The following is a 21,618-nucleotide window of genomic DNA, read 5'->3' as shown; positions in this document are numbered from 1 at the left end:
TTTTTGTTTGCCGCCCTGGGTTCCTTCTGGGAGGAAGGGAGGGATATAAATTTAACAATAAATAAATAATAATAAATAAACAAATACTATAATCACCTGCACCAGCATAACTACCACTAGCTTCTCACTGAAATATTAAAAACCTGTGTCTGGGCTGTACCTCTTGAGAGTGCAGATATGAGCTCATGTGTCTGAATGCTCTCTCATACAAAAAATTATCTTCACATAAAAATCCATGTCTTCTCCCGGAAATCTAGTAGTTTCTGTACTAGATTTAAAAACAAAAATGGAGGAGCAGCATTTCATCACATAAAATCCCCATCTGAAGCCTGAAGTGGTGCAGCCCTGCCACACCTCTGTGAGAAATTGGCCCTTGTTGCTGCAAAACCACCCATCTTCACTGACACTACAATTAATGCTGGGATCCCCAACCTTTTTGGGCCTGGAGACACATTTGAAAATCTAAGAAACTGTCATGAGCACCACAAAATACCCATTTCACAGACAAAAAAAAAAACAGTAATGCGGAGAACAGCCCCCTCCTCCCAGAAACCAGCTGAAGGACCATCTTGCCCTTAGGGGAGTGGAGAAGGAACAGGAACAGCTTCTTCTAAACAAAGAAGCTTTTTAACTTTTTAAAATAATAGTTACTTTGTAACTTTTTTCAAAAAAAATATGCTTATTGTTGTAATAATCTTATGGAACCTGCTTTCTGAGGTCCACCTAAAATGCAGTATATAAATACGGTATATAAATAAATAAATCAAAAGGCAAAACCCATTCAAACAAAAAAGCAATCCCCCCTCCAAAAAACTCAATCTCCCCAACCAAAATAAGCCCCCCACCTCTCAACGTTTTTAATAAAAAAATAAAATTTGGGGAGGGACAGGGGAGCATGGCAGGCTGGCCTGATGTCAGCAGGCAGCTAGTCTTGGCACTAGCTAAGGGCCCCTACAGCTGACGGGGGGCCCTGCTGCTGGCTCTGGGTGGGTTTAGCTCCAGCTCTGTGATCCACACTAGCATCAGTATGCTGGTGCAGATCATGGAACAGGAGCCACTCTCCCCAGTAACAGCCCTGTTGCCACTGGACTGGCTTGCCACTTCCCATGTCACCTTGTCAGTGTGCTGCGCACATATCTTGCCATCACCCAAGATGGTGGTGGGGGTGTCAACATTCCTGCTGCCATCTTGGGTGATGGCAGGTGTACATGCACAGTGCCCTAATGTGGCCAGGCCTATTTAAGGTGGTGGTGGTAGTGCTGCTGCACCACTGCTGCTGTCGCCTTCAAAATTCCACTGCAGTCTGGTGCCAGCCCTGCTGGCAGGTGCCAAGGGGTGTGTGTGAGGTTGCCTGAGTGCTTGCAGGTGCCATATTGGGGAGCTCAGATTAACATCAACATTATTGCCACCGTATCTATCATTACCATAATTACCACAACCAATGTTGCTGTCATCACCACAAACATCCCCATAATTAATATAATACGGCAGAACTCAGGTAACTGTTACATCCTTTTGTCATCTCCACCTTTACCATCATGACCAAGAACGACAGAAACAAATTCCAGACACAAAAATTGTTCCAGGAAAAGGGTTTTTTTTAAGAACAACGTTTAATAGTTTGTTTGCATTGCATGCTGTGCAAAAGTATATCCCTTCCTCCTTGATATGGTAATAATTTCTCTAAAAGTCATTGATAGTATCTGTAACGTTCCTTTCGATATGACAATGGCATTATGAAGGTAAGCTGGGTACTTTCTGCAAAATAAATAAAAATGAAACATTTTCCTCTTACAACCTTGGCTAACTGCTCTTTTGAGCACTACATGGCCACCCCAAGGACCCAGGAATTCGACCAATTATTTGTGGCAGCTAAACATTCATTCCTTAAACTTTTTCAGATATTTAGCTGTGTTTCTCTTTACTTCGCCTTAAATTATAATCTAATACTGTCCAATAACAATGTAGGCACAGGGTTTGATGTGCTATTGGTTTGGCCCTCTTGTTTAAAAGGAAGAATTACAGTGATGGCCACCGACTTGGATGGCTTTAAAATAGGATTAGACAAATGAATGGAGGATAAGGCTATCAATGGCTACTAGCCATGATGGCTATGTTCTGTCGCCATAGTGGGAGGCAATATGCTTCCAAATACCAGTTATTGGAAAATGCAGGAGGGGAGAGTGCTCTTTGCACTCAGGTTCTGCTTGTGGGCTTCCCAGGGGCAACTGGTTGGCCACTGGAGAACAGGATGCTGGACTAGATGGGCCATTGGCCTGATTCAGCAGACTCTTCTTATGTTCTCACCCCTGGCCTCTCCAAGACCTCTCTTCCCTTTGATCTCTCAAAGTTAGCATTTAAAGAGCAATCCTATACATGTCTACTCCTGACGTTTCCCAGGTGTGTATAGGATTGCATCCTTACACCTGGCAGAGGCCTGTGTTTATTGCTTATAAAACTTTGTATAAATCCCCACTCAGCCATGAAGCTCATTGGGTGACCTTGGGCCAGTCACCTATCTCAAAGGATTGTGGTGGGATATAAATGTAACAGATAAATAAATAAAGTGCCATGTATACCTATGGGATTATATAAATGAATAATGTGTGAAGTGGAGTTACAGTTCTAGCGCTGTTACCAGTAGGCTGGGGTTCAGTAGCTGGTTCCTATCTGTTTAAATTCTGACAGTCCAGCTTTTACTACCGATCTGCCATTTTTTCTGCTCCAGACTGTTTGTGCAATTGCTGAGTCACTTTTTTTTCCCAGTGAACAAAGCATAATTGCTAATGAAAATGCTAATAAAAATGCTTATGCTGTAGGCACTTGCTCCACTAAATTAAGAATGTATCAGCTTAGAAGAAAGCTGATTACGAAGACAGTAATGTAAAATTCAGAGCGGATTAAAAAAAACCGCAACAGACTGATGGCAGCTGCAATCCACCGCAAGAAATCAATGCCAGTCTGAAAACAAGGCGGAGTGCCGGATTATGTCAAAATCCGGTAATAATCCAATTTAGCTATTATTATTATCCCCATCCCTAGTTACCAGTCACATCATCATCATCATCATCGTCTGCTCTAATTCCTCCAAGGAGCTCAAAGCAGTATATACAGTTCTCTCCATCCACTTATTTCATCCTCAGAACAGTCTCTGGGGTAGGTTTATATAGGAAGCTGCCTTATACCACATCAGATCTGATTGAGTATTGTCTCTGCACTGACTTGCAGTGGCTCTCCAGGGTTTGAAACTGGACATTCCCACCCTGACCTGGAGGTGCTGAGGATTGAACCTGGGACCTTCCACATGCCAAGCAGATGTTTTACTACGGAGCTACAGCCCTGCAGGTTCAGTCTCAGGTATGACTGAGAGATTCTGTGTCTGGCCCAAGGTTATGCAGTGATCTCCATGACTGAGCTGGATTCAAACCAAGGCCGAGTCCAACACTCTAACCGTTACACCACACCACCCTCCTGCATGTCTATACGGTGTCTTTCAGTGTTTGAGAGTGCCTTCACATTTTGTGTTCACTGTAGCAAAACACACCTGTCAAACACCACACTGAAAGCTGTTGAAAGTGTGTACTAACATTTTAACAATTCAATATTTGGCTCTCTCTCCCTGAGTTTAACTCTCCCAGAGCTAGGCAAACCTTTCAGGCATCCTATGAGGACCGGCGTCAAGGGCTGGCTGGTCGGGCCCTTGCCAAGGGTACACTGTCCAGTAGGGGGGCTGCTGACAAGAGACCCGTGGACCTGCTTCTCCTCTTCCTCATTATAAACTGCTTACTCACCACCTGCCTCTCTTGCTCTGGCCCAGAGAGTGTGAGCAGGCAAACAATACTGGTGGTGGTGGTGGAGGTGAGGAGGTGCAGTAGGAGCTTGCTAGTGCCTGCTTGCTCATTGGCTCTCTGCCTGACAAGGAAGCAGGCGGCAGCCATGATGGGGAAGAGGGGCAACAGTTGCTGGTGAGGATGGTGAGATTAGTAAGGGAGAAGCAACATTGTGGATGTTTTGCCCAAGGGCCCAAATCCTGGATCTTGCATCCTGTCGTTCTCCTAACCATCTTGGTTTGAATCCACTTGAATCCACTGAGGGCCAACCCAAGTCATTTTGCTGCCTGAAGTGAACCACAATTGTTGCGGCTGTTAAAATTCATATCCCATCCTATCGTGCTCCCATTCTCCTTCGTTTGAACCTCCTTGAATCCACTGAGGGTCGGCACAATACATTTCGCTGCCTCAGGCAAAGCACCATCATCATTCTTCCCTTCTTCCCAAAGGATCCCGGGATGGCAAACACCTCAGTGATAAAACAATACAATTAGAAATAAAAGCCTATTTAAAGCATCTTAAAACAACTTTAAAAAATCTGAAAACAATAACAATTAAGCAAGGGGCACACACAAGATGGCCTCCTCTCCTCATTCCATGTACAGAAACCGACTGAGCTGTGCCAGTTGAATCTTACAGCAGCACTGGCCATGAGAGAGCATCCTCCACCACACCTGAGGGCAGTTGCTGGTTTAGGCATACACAGTTCTGTCCTCCAACAGAATGGACTCTGTTATCATTTAATGTAGTTTATTATTACATTTATATCCCACCTTTCCTCCAAGAAGTTCAAGGTGACATACATGGTTCTCTCCCCCTTTTTTCCTCACGACAACCCTAAGAGGTAGGTTAGGCTTAGAGACTGGGGCTGGCCAGAGCTCACCTGGCGAGCTTCATGGATTAATGGGTATTTGAGTCCTGGCCACCCAGATCCTAGTCCAACCACTACACCAGTAGTTGCCAAACATTTTCCTCCACAGACCACTTGAAAATCGTTGAGGTTCTTGGAGGACCACTGCCGGCTGTAGCAAATGTATTTGCGCTGTGCGAGATGCTGTGTGATTTTCAATTGTATTTTTAATGCATCTTTTATTTATTATATATTGTATTTTATTGTATTCCACAGAATTCAAAGTGTAATGCTGTACCATAAAATACAATATTAGAAATGCAGGAAGGAATAAAAACACAATTAAAAATCAGTATGGATACAAGGGGTGTGCCATCCCTCATCTTCAACCACAAATCCACAGACAGCCTGCGGATCACCTGAATGGACAAGCGGTGGCCCGCAAACCAGAGTTTGGGAACCCCTCCACTCCACTATAGTGGCCAGAGGGTATGTTAGGTGGACGTGGCTGCCTCACTTTGCTTATTGTGAGGGCTAGCCCTGAATCCGCCCCATTCCCCAGAGAGATACTATGGCTGGGACCGATAGGCTCCATCCTTCTCCTCAGGATACAGCTGGGTGCTGGTGGTGTCTTGGTGCTGCTGAACTTGGGTGGAGACGCCTGCCGCTTCTCTTGCTTTCTGTTATTGCTGCTTTGGACAAGCACTGCCACTCAAGGAGAGGAGCTACACACCTGCAAAGAGATCCAGCAAAGGCACATGGGGCTGTTTCACACATACATGTACATCTCTGGATGACTTGGAGCTGAACATACAAACTAACTCCATTAAGAAGCATTGCGTCTGAGACAATATGACATTTGTTAGTGTATTGTTATTGACAGATGTTGCTGTTGCTTTTTTAACAATATTAATATTTTATTTAAATTTTTGTAAACTGTATTGTTCTTTTCTGAGGTGTGTTTTTTATTTGTGTTTATTTTTTGTTAGCCGCCTTGAGGGCCTTTTTGCCCCAAAGGCGGCATAGAAATAAACTGTAACATAACGTAACATAACATAACATTTATTAATTTGTATACCAGGGAATACCAGGTCAAGACTTTCCTCTTCTCTCAGGCATTTTAGCATGTGTTTTCAAATTGTTTTTAAAAAAATTTAGATTGTGTTTTTAAATTTTCTCTGTGTTTTAAAATTTGTATATTTGTTTTTATTGTACTAACTCCTGTAAACCGCCCAGAGAGCTTTGGCTATGGGGCGGTATAAAAATGTAATTAATTAATCATCATCTTTATTATTATTATCAATAATAATAATACTGCTCACATCCCAAAATGGCTTCAGTTTACAAGTATGAAATCCATTACAAAATCCACACATAATTAAAATACACAGTAAAACAATTCCATCAAAGCATTAAAAAGATGCATAATGAAACTATACAATAAAATGCCTAACAATCACAACAGTAAAAAAAAAATGAATCAGGAAGTTCAAGTAACACGACGCTTGCTGCTCATTTCTAAAAATGAGGTGCAGTGTGGGGGGGGAGGGAACATGGCCCTTCCTCTAGATCTTCGGCCGCACGTGAATGGCCTCACGGATTGTAACTTCGGGGTAAATTCGACCCTTGCCCTACATATTACTTGGCCGTGAGTCACTTCTTCATCCTGTCCCAAATTTTGCCGCTTAATTCGTGGTCACGCTGGGGAATCTCCGGAATAGGAGGGAAGGCGGATTTCACCGCCTGACGTCAACGAAAGCTGTGAAGGGATAAGCCCAGGCATGTACACGCAGAAGGCCACATCTCCAGCGATCTAACTTCATTTCCTTAGCGACCAAAAAGAAAAGAGAGTGAGAGAAAAGGAAGAAGAGAATGAGTGCTGCGGTGATCCCAAGCACCTGATAATTAACTCTCGGAAAGGCTACTGCAAGTGAGTTACCCATAATTATGTCCACGCTGAACACTCTCACAACGCGAGGCCGCCCACTTCGCAACCTGGAGGCCGAAACTGCTTTGCAGAAATAGTATTATATCAAGCATGTTATTCCTAAATCAATGATGCCTGCAAAAAAACGAAAAGGGGGGGTCTTCTAGTTTAGTGTCGTCGTCCCCCCCAATATTATGAGTGCAGTTCGATTTAGAAGGTTTTTTTTGAGGGGGTGACTAACCATTGTTATCGACAAGACTGAAGTTTCAATTTTTTTGTTTAAATCTATTCCTTGGAATCCTTAGTTGACCATTCAAAGCGCAGTTTGAAAGTGGGCGGGAAAGGTCAAGAAAGTGACGGGCTGATAGGAGTTGTCATCCAAAAACTCTGGAGGGTACCAGGTTGGCAAAGGTTGCACGCTGGCCCTCTCACCATGTTTTAAGGATGAGGCGGTGAGGTAGGCAGATGGATACATTTAAAGCGCATCCGAGGCACGTTTAAAGCACATGACTTCCCCAAAGAACCATGAGAACTGTAGTTTGTTAAAGAGCTGGGGATTTGTAGCTCTCTAAAGGGCAAACCACAGCACCCAGAATTCTTTGGGGAAAGACATGAGCTCTAAATGTGCATTGAATGTGCTTTAAATGTAGGGTGTTGGGTCTCTTGCCTGAGTGAGTAGCACTGGCAGATCTGTGCTGGGGGGCCCAAGTGGAGGATGCTGGTGCCTCTCTACCCTCCTGAATTCCCTCTATGGCCCACAAGTGAACGATGCTCAAATTTCCTTTCTTGACTTCCTTTTGCATGAGGAACTGCCTCTCCTATAGCTTCCAAGGCAGCTACTCCAGCTGATAGATGAGATTAGGGTGACCAGAGGTGATTATAGAGGAGGGGTTTCCTGGAGCTTTGACAAAAGGGGACGAGGCAGAAACCCAACTGATAAAGCCTCCCCTGTTGTGAGGGTAGCCACACCTATTGAATCCCTGCCTGTGGAGCAGCTGCTGAAGGCACAGGAGCCCTGCTAGGGTGGATGGGTGAATAGAATGGCAGTCAGAACTTCCATTCTTTATTCATGCCACCCAAAATCCTTTCCACCTGCAGGGTACAGCTTTTTGTTACCTGTGTCACGTGGCAAGCTGCACCTGCTGAAATCCCCCTCTCCTAAACACCTATTCGAACATAAGAAGAGCTCTGCAGGATCAGGCCAAAGGCCCACCTAGTCCCACAACCTGCTCTCACAGTGGCCCCCAAGCAGGACCTGAGCTCAACAGCACTCTCCTCCTTTGCAGTTCCCAGCAACTGGCATTCAAAGGTACACATGGCAAGACTAAATAGGCACAAGCCCTCTCCTGCTGGGCATCTGGTTGCCCTACTGCGAGGGATCTTGGGCTAGCGAGGCTGTCTGCTATAGCCCACCAATTCCACCACACCCCTCTGAGCTGGAATCAGACCCAATAGGCCTGGCATGTTGCCCAGCCTTTTGCCCGCTGCTCCTCTTTCTTTAGCGTCTTTAATTTCTTTGCAAACAGTAACCTGATGCCAGGACGTGCTGGGAGGCCTGTAGCAGGCAGGTGGCACGGCCCCGGGTATTCACTTCATTTATCCAGCTAGATCAGAGTTCCCCAGGCACTCCCCACCTCTGGCACCCATGGATTATTCCCAAATCAAAGCTTTACTTCTAGTAGGAAAAGCGACATGACCTCCCCACCTCCTCCACTCCAACCTTGCCTGGCTCGGTGATGTACATATGCACAAACACACACACACAAGCAACCCAACTCTTCCTGCTATTAAGGGGGAGTGTCTGTCTCTTGGCACCGTCCATGCCAACAAAACACTACATTGGAATGCAAAATATAATGCCAGCGTATTGGGGTGGTGTGAGGAACGGATTTAGGATGGCATGAATAAAAAATGAAAGGTCAGGCTGCCATTATCTTTTCTTTCTTTCCTTGCCTCCCCTCCACTCAAGTAGGGTTCCCGTACCTGTAACAGCTGTGTGGCAGATAGAAATTAAACAGGGTGTGCATTCACCCCGCCTGGAAAAGCAGCAACAGGGAAAGCTTTACTTGTTGGGGTTCTGCATGTTGTGCCACTGTTAGATGCTGCCAGAAGAGAGAGAGAGAGAAATAGACATTTGAAATGTCATAATTCTGGGCAACCAGAGAAATCCAGCCTGTCTGGCTTCATTTGTTTACAATCACAGGCCATCTTAAAAGCAAGCATCTACTTTAGTAGAGAGGAACGTGCAACAGAAAGGAAGAAACAGTCTGACCCTAGGTGGCAGGATGGACGGGGCTTGGCTCTGTGCCCCTTTAACACCCTTCCGATTTGGCCGCCCCACCTCGGCGATCCTCCCTTCCTCCTCTTTATCTTTGACTGTGGCATGGAGACAGATGAGAAACGTGCCCTGCAGTTGTCCGGCAACCTCCCAGGTCCTCCCTGTGTCCTTCTCCTAATCTGTCCCAAAAAATATGGCAGGCCCGTTGGCAGTTGTGGGCTAGGAGGAGGTCACTGCCACCACAGGCTGCACCGCTGCTGAAGGCGAGGGGCACCAGAAAGGCCCAACCCTTCCAGGAGGACCCAATTTCTTACCACCACAGCTCCAGGGAGAGGGGACTGGCAGGGTTAGGTAGCTGCTATTGCTCCTCCTCAGTCAGTGGTCTGTGCTTGAAGTGGTGGGGGCCCCCTGTCCTAGGTCAGTCACTTGGGCATTGGGAACTGCCCGAAGAATCCAACCTCCGACGGCGTGTTTGTCTAAGCACAGTTTTGCTGGTTGAACCAGTAACATACTGGCTGGTTGGCAACCCTGTGCATTTCAGAAATGAAATACTAGTCTCTCCATGTGCTTCACAGGCATGCCTTTTCTTTTTTCTTCCTCCCTGCAGGAAATTAAAGAGGTTTCACAATCAGCCCCGCCCCTTCTTACCCTCCCTCATACATCGCTGCTCTCTCCCCCAGCCAGTGTTTCAGGAGCAGAGTCCAGGAAACAACACAGATGCTTCCCCCCCTTCCTCTTTCTGTAGGAGGGGTTTGCAACAGAGGGGAGGGGAGAAGGGCTGGGGAATTTCAGAAGATGGGGGCAACACCTTGGCTGCCTATAAAGAGCTGTTTCCTTGGGGCTCCTGTACCAGCAAGAGCAGCAGCCTCAAGGCAAAAAAACCCACAACTAGTGGGCAGCTCCTTATTCAGAGAGAGAGAAAGAGGTCAGGACCAGACATGCAAGAATCTTCCACTTGTGGGCAACAGAGGTAATTCAAGAAGGTAGAGAGATACCCCCATCCTCCACCTGGGGGAGACAGCAGGCATTTTCTGGAAGGAGAGATGCCTTCATCAACCATTAGGGGGTGACAAAGAGAACTTGGAATTTCCATTGGGATTCAAAACTTCTGCTGAATTTTAGTGTGAGGAAGCCATGGCTCTTTCTGTGGGTAAGTGCAATCTTTTGTCCAAGGCTGTCTGATAGTGCGTGTGTGTGCTATATATTTGGAGGTGGTAGAAAATATTGGGGAATATTGACTGCTATGACTCTACTATTACATCTCCATTTATGTAAATATTATGGATGCAAGCTAGCATTATTTCTTTTTTATTTTTTTCATTTTATCCTTCCACCAAGAGCAGTATGTATAGTTCTCCCTCACTTATCCTCAGAACAACCCTGTAAGGTAGGTTAGTCCGAGATATGGTGACTGGCTCCAAGTCACCCAGTGAGCTTCATGTCTGAGATGGATTTGATCCATGGTTTCCCAAGTCCTACTCTAATATGTGTTTGGTATGCATTGAGATTTGTGTGGGTTGTTCTTTTCCCTTTCTTCCATATTTACCTTCAAAGCAATCCTGTGAGGTAGGTTAGACTGTGAGAGGGTCACCCAGTGAGCTTCATGGCTGAGTGGGGATTTGAACCCTGGTCTCCCAGGTTCTAGTCCAACATCGTAACCCAGGGGTGGGAAACCTCAGGCCTGGGGGCCGAAAATGGCCCTCCAGCCATTTCTGTTTGGCTCTTGGAAGTCTCCCCTGGCTACACTCCTCATTGGCCCTTCTTTGCACTTGGAGCGTTTTTGCATGGCTAGAATGCGTCTCTGAACTTTAAAAATGCCTCTTGCTTTACTGGAAGGCATTAGAGAGTAGTCTGTGTACCAGCTAGCCTATGTTACATGTGTTGCTCTGTCTACCCTTGCTTGTGGCCCCGCCTATCACTAACACAGGCCCCTCAGAAGATTGTCTGGAAGGGGATGCAGCCTTTGAACTAAAAAAGGTTCTGCACCCCTGCTGTAACCCTATACCACACTGGCACTATCCTTTGCTAGTACCCACTTCCTAACGGTAGATGGTTGTGTGTGCAGCATGCACAGTGACTACCTTGTGGGCCTATGCAAGCCTCAAACTCTTTAGGTCAGAAAGTATTGGTCTGATGGAGATCTTAAGACTGGTGGAAAGGGCGGTCCCAAGGCAGTACCTTGCGGTACCTGCAGTATTTTTGGAGGGAGGTTGTAAGAGTCTGGATTTGGAGCAAGATTCTCGAGGTTGGTGAAAGGGGTCGGCATCATTGGTCACTTGCCAAGGTCGAGACCCCTTCAGGGGGCCAAACCCTAATCTCACCCCAGAGCCTTCTGGCCTTGCTCCCCCCTTTTCCTGTCCTTTCTCTGAGCACATGAGCAGGGTCAAGAGCGAGGCAACGGGACAGCATTCCTCTGTGGAGTTTCGTGGATCGGGCCCACAGGGCGATGGGGAGTGAAAGGGCGGCAGTGACGGTGGCGAGAGGGCCCCTTCAGAGAGGTGGGGCTCGCTACCTGCTCCTGACCAAAAAAACCCCCTGCAGCCAGTCCAGCACTGAAGATTCCCTTTATTCCTTTTCAGCCAGCAGTCTCTTAGTCCTTTGTGCCGGCCTGGTCCACTTTGTCTCTCCTGACACTGATTCTTCTATCAACGCCGTCATTGGCCAGACCTTCAACCTGGCTCGACTCATGAAAGCCAACAGCACAGTCCTTCTGAACACCTATGTAAGAGTTTTGCCTTGCAAAATCTGGCGATGTGTGTGTGTGTCTTTATTATATTATAGAGTGGGTTGTACATACATTTTACACTGGTTGTTTTCAAACGGTGTCCTGAGAATCCCTCAGGTTTCTTGGAAGGGTTTTACCTGTCCACAGCCAAAGCTGTGCTGATGCCAGAATCCTTTCCCCTCTGGCTGATCCACAGCAAACCTGTATCGCTAGCAGGAAACAGCACCAAAAAGTTGCCTGTGGCTGCCCCTTTGTTCTTCTTGCAACTCTTGTTCCTTGGTTTTGCAACACCGATTGAGGAAAAGAGGAGCCACTGGTTCCCCTCCAAAGCTGTGATCTTGACAGCACAAGCCTCCTGCTTTCCGAGGGCCGCTCCTTTGCCTTTATTCTGGTCCTGCACGCAGTGGCTGGTTGCCCAAGTATTTCCCTTGCCCTGCTTCCCGCAACCCGCCTGGGCACAAGATGCCAGATGTAATGAGGTCATCGTAACCCTGGTCCCAGGCGTGCAGCCAAGTCGCCAGCAACATCCGCGTGAAAGAAGAAGTGAAAATTCACTTAGATGGAACCACGGTTGGCTGAGCCGGGAAACAACAGGAGTCCTGTTTCGCTGGCCCTCCTTACGAGGGATTCCAAAGGGATGAGCGGTCTGGGACTGGTGGGTGCCACCTCCGGGATTTCTGAGAGGTGACAAAGCAGGAGGGCAGATTTGTCAGCAGGCCCTCTGGAGCCCACATTCTGATGAACTGCTTCTGCAGGCAGGCTGACCGTAATCTTTTTGATAGGGGAAACACAGGAAATGGCCTTTTATTGAGCCACACCATTGGTTCATCTAGCTCAGCACTGTCTATTGGCAGCAGCCCTCCGTGGTTTTTGAGCCAGAGGTCTCTTCCGGACCCTGCCTGGAGATGCCAGCAATTAAACCTGGAACTTCTGGCATGCAAAGCAGACACTCTGCCACTGCCACACCATGGCCCTTCCCTTTAGTGCGAGGTGGTTTCCCCTGGAAGACATTTTTCATCTTTGCCTTCCTGGTATGACTTCTGTCCCATGCTTTTGGCAGGGACTCAACAGGTATAGTTTTTCTCAGCTTGTAGGTGACAGGGTGTGGGGATAGAAGGGAGCAGAGGAAAAGAAGTGTGAAGGGACACAATATTTATTTACATTTATTTTTTAGTATATTCCTGTACCACCTATCGTGGAATTCAAGGGGGCATGTATTGGGCTCCTGTGGTTTCCCATCCAGGTGCTGGCTGGATCTATACCTGCTAAGCTTCAGCAAGATGCCCGTATCCTGTGCCCTGTGGAGTCCATGCCTTGGAACACTGGGAAGAGCCTCGCGGATCTCCTTGCCCATTGATACTAGGCAGGCACCTTCACTGTATTGTTTTTGTTGCTTGCTAAAGACTTTTTTTGTTGAGGCAAGTCTACCCAAACATGCAATATTTTAACAACCGCTGATTTTACTTGTAATTTGATAATTTTGGGGGTTAACTTGCTTTTAATGTTCAATTTTATAATGTTTTTAATGAACATTTTTATATTCTATATGTACTGCTTAGAGGACGTGGATGATCAAGCGATATATAAAACCTGTTAAATAAATATATATATGTATCTCTTCCCAGCTGAGGCACCAAGGTAGCCCATTTAGTGACTCCGGCTTTGATGCCCATAGACTACACTATGAAGGGGTGCCAACGGCCGCCATCCCGTTCCTGGAATGGCGGACCCTTAGCAACCTTAAGCGTCTGGAAAAGAACTACGAAGCCTACACCGCCTTCTCTGAGTTCCTGCAGTTGGTCTGGGATGACCAGTTTGAGCTCAACCCCACTGAAGTGGAACTGCTGGAGATGCTGAGGGTGACCCGGTTGCGTATCCAAGGCCTGCTGAGCAACTTGACCTCCATCATGTCTGCCTTGGGCGCCCCGCCCACTGCCATAGCAGACTCGCTCATGTTGGAGGCTATAGAAGCTGACACCTTTGAGAAGAAGGTCCGGGGCTATGTGGTGTGCCACACCTACAAAGAGTGGATCGATCGGACTGTGCGAGACTTCTCTCTCCTCATGGAGAAATTTCCTGCTTGAGGATTGCTCAAGGAGTAATTCCCAGGTTAAAGGGTTACTCTGGTCCTTACTGCAGATTGCTTACGGAAGTAGGCCTAGGGAGAAGACAGATACAAAATCCATGGAATGGCGGGGCAGATCTGGAAGTGCCCTTACTGCATTCACTCCAAATGTATCTTTTCATCTCCAGAGCTAAGCTCTGAAAAAATCCTAGCTCTGCAAGTTTTCAGTAAAAACCTGCAGTTTGGCACAGTATTGATTGGCTACCTCCTCTGGCTGTGCATAGTGCAGACTGCCTTCTGTTACCCTGTGCTGTCACCAAGATCCTCTCCAGATCATGCACTTAAAAAATAATTTCCAATAATAATAATAATAATGCAACAAATTAATAGGTAAATGCATAAAAATTCTGTACAGCACTTAAAACATGTCTTTAAAAAGGCAGACAGCCTACACAAAGTGTCAGTGAGGAGAGGTACGGCTGACGGCTGAGCCAGAATTTGATTTGCTGGCATGCATACCCTGTCATTTCAGTTGTGAAGCCTTAGCCACTCCATGATGTGTTCTTTAAGCGTGTCTGCATCTTATGAGGCTAGCTTGGGCGCTTGTGCTCAGCTAGACTTCTTGCATCTATGATTCCTGGTCTTGCACTTTGTTCTCCTCTGGGGGTGGTCTGTTATTTTCAGTGGCAACCATTTAGGAATATGCTTAAACTGATGTTAATTGGACTTCAAAGTGCTTTAAACTTTGGCTGTATATCACATTCCATTGTATGTATAGCTACTGTATGTGTGATATCTATGTCTGTCTGTCTGTCTCTATCCCAGCGTTTGCCAATTTGGTGCTGTCCAGATGTTTTGAACTACAACTCCCATCAGCCACAGCCAGCTGTATTGTCTGGGAGCTGTAGTCCAAAACATCTGGAGGGTACTAGATTGGCAAAGGATGATCTATATATAGACATACACACATATTTATGGATTGATTGTTATTTATTACACAGCAAAGTTTACATAGGTTATTTATATACTATTTAATGAGGGACAATGGGATTAACTTATTCTGTTTTTCTGATGTCTGGCAATGCTCTGGAAATGTGAGGATGTTTAAGAAGAGCTGAAAGAGAGAGGAATGTTCCAGCAAGGGGATGGTCACTTACAAAGGATGGAAAATAAGAAAATAGACTATAAAATGAAGACAATAATAATGTATGTGAATAATCTGACTCTTGCAACACTGACACATGGCTGTCTGTGACATATAGGGGTTTTAGATCACTTCACACTTGATACTTTCCAGTAGATGTAATTTACATACTCATCAGCAAGTCCTCAAGGGCTGCTGCCACACTTTGTCACTTGACAGGACCAGCCCAAGACATTTTGCTGCCTGAGGCAACCTTGGAGAAGAAGACAACCATTGGATCTTATTTCAACAGTGTTGCATTTAAGGGCAGTAGGCTAGCTTGGGGGCACAAGGCAGGCTGCGTGGCATACACAATTCTGTCTCCAAACACCTCGTTGTCTTGCCACTCCTTGCCCTCCAGCATCTGCCATCCGAGGTGGCTGTCTCACACTGCCTAATGGTAAGACCAGCTCTGTTCTTCTCTACTCTTGATTGCTGTACACCACCCTTTCCTAACTTGGTGCTTCCCAGATGTTGGATTCGTTCTCCCACATACCCCTGCCAGGATGGCCACTGATTATGGATGAGGACAGTTATGGTCCAAAACATCTGAAGGGCACCAGGCTGGGGAAGGCTGCTTACACCCTTCATGACTGGCAGCTGAATGCGTGAATTTATTTCCCCAGAACAGCATTGCATTTAAAGTGTTGTGAGGAGATAATGGGAGTTCTATATGGTATGGCTATTCACACATGCAAGTAACTGATTTGCTGCCATATTGATAGGTGTGTGTGTGTGAACCAAACCCAAAAAGTCCATCTGCCCTGATGGTAACCAGGGAAGGAGTGAGTTACGGGACTGTTATTATTTGCTCTGTGCCTTAGGGGCTGAACAAAGAATATATATCAGCTTTGAGATGCAGCCACCTCTGGGGTAGGGCATATAGGGATTAAAAACCTGACAAGGAAATGAAGCTATCTTAGGTTAAGCAATATTCTTCATAGTTTTTTTCCTCTCGATTATATTAAAATGTTTTTTAAGAAGAATGTTATTTTGTATGTTTTTAAAGACCTTTGTTTTTTTAACTAATGTAGAAAACAGTATATTTTTGGTACCTTGGTGATAGTATGCATCTTGCAGAAATTGTTTGGATATGTCCTTGCCTTTTATACATAGATGGGACTTTATTTTGTCTAATAAAACTCACATCATAAAAACATTGGACGAACTCTTTTTTTTGTCTCCAAAAGCATGGACATTTGGGCAACAGTAGCCTATTTGGGTAGAACTAGACTGAAAAACTGAGTTGAAATTAACATCCAAAATCAAGGGTGAAAATGATGGCCTTGTGATGTTCCTATATATTATATATATACAGGCCTCTCCTACCCCCCGCCTCAGCTGGAATTGTCTTAGGACTAGAGGACCAGTGATGGCTGGTGCCCATTGGGACTGGTGAGGTAGAAGGCAGGGAGACCCAACAGTATATGGAGCCAAGGCCAATGACAGGCGGAGCCATCTAGTTTTGCCCCCATCCTACTCTCCACTGAATTCCACAAGCTCAATGCTGACTAGCAGCCTTTCCCAACTAGTAGGCCACCAGATGTTGGACCACAACTCCCATCAGCCTCAGCCAGCATTGCCAATGGTCAGGAAAGATGGGAATTGTGGTCCAACAACATCTGGTGGCCCACTAGTTGGAAAACGCTGGTTGGACCACAACTCCCATCAGCCTCAGCCAGCATTGTCAATGGTCAGGAAAGATGGGAATTGCAGTCCAACAACATCTGATGGCCCACTAGTTGGAAAACGCTGGTTGGACCACAACTTCCATCAGCCTCAGGCAGTATTGCCAATGGTCAGGAAAGATGGGAATTGTGGTCCAACAACATCTGGTGGCCCACTAGTTGTGAAATGCTGGACTAAGGAGATGAAGAGTAACAGACAGGGCCACCCTCTAGACCAGTGTTTCCCAACCAGTATGCCTCCAGATGTTGGACCACAACTCCCATCTTTCCTGACCATTGGCAATGCTGGCTGAGGCTGATGGGAGTTGTGGTCCAACAACAGCTGGAGGCACACTGGTTGGGAAACGCTGCTCTGGACTGAAGAAGTGGGGGATGGCTGAGGGCAGACTGAGGTTGGTGAGACCAGCCTCCATAGAGGATGACACATGATGTAGTTGTACCGCTGAGTAGGTCTGAGCTTTGTAAGATGACTGGGTGGGAAACGCTGGTCCACATGTGAGCTGTTTTAGGCTCCTTGCAAAAAGAGCAGGGCAGATGTGCCATAAATAACAGAGGGTGCCTCCAGAACGACTCAGCATTTTGCAGGAGGGATTCAAGCGCATACTAGAAACTTGGGTTTGTGCAACTGAAGTGGATTAAAGTGCTCTGGTCACCTTGTCCATTGGTCTTCAACTGGTGGATCTCCAGAGCCCACCTATGACCTGATCTAAGGGAGATCGCAACAACAGTACTATCATCATAAAAATACACAGTTTAAAAAAGAAAAGAGATGAGGCCCGAAATGCTTGTTTGGGGTAAAGGAGGGTTCTGGGTCTGAAAACACTGAAGAGGACAGCAAGACATGCCACCTCATCCACAGATAGTGACACAGCCCTAGAGTCACATCGACCACGCTGCAAATACCTTGCGTGGGGTAGATGCGCCCTTTGCTCTGTGTCACTCCTGAGGAAATGAAAGTGATGGGAACGTGTTGGCGGGCGCTTCCTGCCTCTGAAGCAGCTCCTGGCACTGAAGAAGATGAAAAAAGGGTGCCCTTTGTTTGCCGTCTCAGGAGGGCGTGTGAGGCAGCCTGCCAGCCTCTGTCCTGAGAGTCCAAGGCTATCTCTGCTCAGAGACCTGAGCTTTACTCACTCTCACTCTCCCTTCCTCCTTAATGACTCACACCCCTTGATATGAATGCACCCGGGATGTTGGAGGAGGTAACAGAGAAAGAAAGCAATGGAAGGAAGTCAGGAATCCTGTGTGTTGTTCTCCCAGCGCAGGGAATGTTGAAACTGGCCGTTGTGCAGGCTCTCTAAGCCCACACCGGTGTTCAGTTTCTTTCTTTGTCTTCCTCTTCTTTTCTTTATAATGTTTAATATCCCCTCCTCACTCCACCCATTGCTGCCCCCTGTTGGATGAGCTTGGGTGCAGTTTTTCCCCATTTGCTTCAGCCCCAAATGAACTGAAGATGGGGTTGCCACCATTCACCCCATTCCACCACACAAGCTTTCTGCTATGTCTTGAACGCTAAATAGGAATGCAACAGGTGCTGCGTCCCCTATTATCACTGCCTCTCCATGCTTGAAAAAACTAAGCCAGTTGTATATTGGTGCCTGTCATCTAACTGTTAAAGTCACAAGTGCCTTGCCAGAGAAACAAGATGGCAACCATCATTTTGTTTATTTGTTTGTTGAGGGGCAGGGGCTTGGTAAGAATATTCCAGACGGCTTTTGAACTCCCCATGCATATGTCAAGGGCGGCTTCTTGTTTGAGGGGCCCTGAGGCAGATGAGCCTCTAGGCATCCTTTAACGTTCACATAATTCCTCAACGGGTTGCCAACCTTTGGGGGCCAGTAGGTACATTCGGAATTTTGAGAAACTTGTGGGCACAAGTCACAAAATGGCTGCCGTGGAGGGTGTGGCATAATACAAAATGGCCACCGTGGGGGCCTGGTATGCTTCCAGACTCTTTTGTGGGTGGGATTCAATCGCAAACTGGGAAATTCCATTTGCACAATTAAAGGTGATTGTTGTGCAACAACAAAACCACTTCCCAAACACACACATACACATACTTTCTGGTGTAAAGAAAGTATAGGGAAAATGCACTGGGAAGTGTCAGTTGCTTGACGCAATGTCGTATGGCCCCCCCACAAAGAAATCAGAATGAATGCTCCTTAAACAGCAGACATCACATAATCTGGACATCATGTAACTTGGCCTCAAACTGTGTGCAAATAAATCAGGTTGAATGCTCAATAAACAGGTAGTCTGGGGGTAGAAACACACCCAAAGTTCTGCCAGTTCCAGTGAGTTTCCGGTGCTCTCTCTTCTGAAAATGGGGGCACATGATGCTAGTCAAACCCCACCCCTTTTTACTGTAAAATTTGGTGGGAGCGGCTGGAATTCAGTATCAAAGAGATTTTGCAACTGATTGGCAAATCAACCCTTTCCCCCTCCAGGTGTGGCTAATGGAAACGCTTTGATTTGGCGACTAGTGTGTTTATAGCCTTATAGTGACCTTAGTCCCATCTCTGATCGCTGTAAGGAAGTTTCACTTGAAAGGTCAATACATCAAGAGTTTAATCACCTTTCCCCCATTTTCAAAACTTAAGGGGTGTCCACATGTTATATTCAACAGGTATACAATTTGTACTACACACTCATACAGTTATTCACATGTAGTCTGTGTACCTTGGTACATAACAGCTAAGCTGTACACGCACAAAAAGTGTACACTCTTTTCTCACAAACACTTGTATATGTGTGCATGCAGCTTGTACTTTTTACTTTCTTCTTTTTCTTTCTCTCCTTTGCTTTCCTTTGTTGGAGAGGTAAAAATCCTTGGACCCACCACACAGAATAGACAGCTATAAGCACCTCACAGGCAAATCAGAATGACTGCTGCTTATCAGCATATAACTGATCAATGCTCAATAAAGCCTTGGGTTTGTGCAAGCAAATCAGGATGAATGCTGAATAAACAGATCGCCTGAAAGAGCCTTTGAACGTAATACTGAAATGCTATGCAGTTCAAACAGCTGTGGATCTTAGGATGCTTTTAAATGAGATAGGCTGGAGGAGGAAGTATACGAAAGATGCAATGTTGGGCCTAGCAATATAATTGCTTCATTAATGGTTGCTTTGTCAGCCATTCCTGCTGTTCCTTTATTTACACTGAACTGTGTAGATTATTTTTGTTCTTTTGTTCACATTGCATTGCCATGTTTATCAGTCTGTACTGCCTTGATGGATTTTCCTTTATGCTCTTGGGTAGGCCCAAGTGACACAAGGGTATCTAAGGGGGTGTCTCATGCATGTTGTTGGATTCTAAATTCCCATCAGCCCCAGCAGACATGGCAGTTGTCAGGGATGATACAAACTGTAGTCCAGTAACATCTGGAGGGCCACATGTTAGCCAGCCCCCCCGCCCCCCGCCCTCGTGCTAAGGTATTTTTGGATTTATAGTTCATCTCTCAGAATGTTTTGAGATGCAGTGCCTTCATGCTTTTCCTCACTTGATTATGGATCAATGACCCATAAACCATAATGCTTATGCGCACTCTGTGGTATCCCAGAATGCCTTGGTCCCTTTGCCTCTTTTGATCTCCACCTGGTTGCCTTTTGTTTCTAGTGCAAATGAACTTTTTTTTTGCCATAGAGGCAGCCTCTGCTATCACAGAGACTGTGATCTGTGACTGTCCTGTCCCGATAATCAGTCTCTCTCCTCCTTAACCGTTCAAGTCAGTTTTTATAGAATCCAGGAATTTCTGGAGGGATGAAGGCAAGCAGGAGTTGACAAATCCTAGCTGGTCCTGATAACCAATCAAATATTTGTGGTTGGCAGGACCCTGCTGCCCTAACGGGGCAGGGTCTTGTCCTTCACCCCACCCTACACCTTTAAAATGCAGCACAAGGTTAGTGAAAGTCCCTCTTCTGCTCCGCTCCCCAGCCAGAGCTTGGAAGATTACTTTTAAAAAGTAATAAATTACAGTTACATGGCCCCAAAAAGTAGTAATTACTGTTACAATTACAACTGCTCTGAAAGTAACTGATTACTTTACTTTTCCTCCAAAGTAATCACTACGATTACATTTCAGTTACTTTAAAAAAACTGCCTACAAGGTGCTGCCTTGGCTGCTGCACATCTAAGTAGCTTAAAACAACATTAAAAATAAACACACACATACAGAGGTAGTAGAATAATTCTTTTTATCCATACGATAGCAATGGTGGTCTCTCCGCTGGTAAGGGTGGTGGGGAGGGAGGCTGAGGCCACTACTCAGATCTTTGCATGTCAAACCAAGTGCAACCCCCCCCACTCATCCAGCCAGCATAATCTCTCTCACTTAACTACCTCCCAGACCCTACCCTGCCACCAACTAAGGGACACTCACTCAAGCAAACATTTTCCCCTGAGATGCAAAAAGGTTAAAATACTGCAAATGCCACACAGTAGCCAGAGAGGGTGGGGGAGGCCACTTTGCGTGCCAAGTGCAAACACAGTGACAGAGCTTGGAAAAGTTACTTTTTTGAACTACAACTCCCATCAGCCCAATCCAGTAGCCATGCTGGCTGGGGCTGATGGGAGTTGTAGTTTAAAAAAGTAACTTTTCCAAGCTCTCTCTCTCTCTCTCTCTCTCTCTCTCTCTCTCTCTCTCACACACACACACACACACACACACGTTGTCATCTTTCATCTCCACAGTTCTTTATCTCCATTCTGCTGCTACCTCCTTCTCCTCCTTTGTCAATGTTCTTGACCTCCGGATCCTTTTCCCCTCCACTCCATTCTTCACCACCACTATCTGTTTTCTTAAATAACTGTTTTCTCCACTCCACTCCACCCTGTCTCACTCTCCTCTTCCTCCCTCGTCGCCTCCTACCCATTCACAGAGCATGAGGAAAGAGAGGCACTGCACAGAAGCACATGATTTTCATCCACAAATCAGAGGAGCAGAAGACTTCCCCTGCTCCCACCCCAAGTAATGCCCAAAAGTAATTCTGGAAACGTTACAATTACTCCACAAAAGTAGTAAAATTACTCCTAGTTCTATTACAATCAAAATGTAAAGGAATGACCCACTCGT

The 21,618-nt window shown here is 46.0% G+C and overlaps 1 protein-coding gene across 2 annotated transcripts; it reads left to right on the top strand.

The window, feature by feature from the left end:
- Window positions 1–6,229: 6,229 nt before the first annotated feature.
- LOC133366144 (cardiotrophin-2-like) lies at window positions 6,230–15,971 on the top strand. Of its 2 annotated transcripts, none has more exons than XM_061588912.1 (3): window positions 6,230–6,610; window positions 11,465–11,607; window positions 13,236–15,971. In XM_061588912.1, the coding sequence occupies exons 2-3, from the start codon at window positions 11,572–11,574 to the stop codon at window positions 13,692–13,694; spliced, it is 495 nt and encodes a 164-aa protein (XP_061444896.1). In that variant the 5' UTR covers window positions 6,230–6,610; window positions 11,465–11,571; the 3' UTR covers window positions 13,695–15,971. The 2 variants fall into 2 exon arrangements, with proteins under 2 accessions (XP_061444896.1, XP_061444895.1); XM_061588911.1 differs by lacking the exon at window positions 6,230–6,610 and adding an exon at window positions 9,957–10,035.
- Window positions 15,972–21,618: the final 5,647 nt, after the last annotated feature.

This window comes from Rhineura floridana, chromosome 11, assembly GCF_030035675.1.
Source record: "Rhineura floridana isolate rRhiFlo1 chromosome 11, rRhiFlo1.hap2, whole genome shotgun sequence".
Classification (NCBI taxonomy): Eukaryota; Metazoa; Chordata; class Lepidosauria; order Squamata; family Rhineuridae; genus Rhineura; species Rhineura floridana.
The sequence above is the reverse complement of the archived record's forward strand: the minus strand, read 5'-3'. Positions and strand labels throughout refer to the sequence as shown.

Coding starts and splice junctions, on each gene's coding strand:
- LOC133366144 (XM_061588911.1), top strand. Junction 11,608..13,235: donor CAGTCCTTCTGAACACCTAT/GTAAGAGTTTTG, acceptor ATCTCTTCCCAG/CTGAGGCACCAAGGTAGCCC.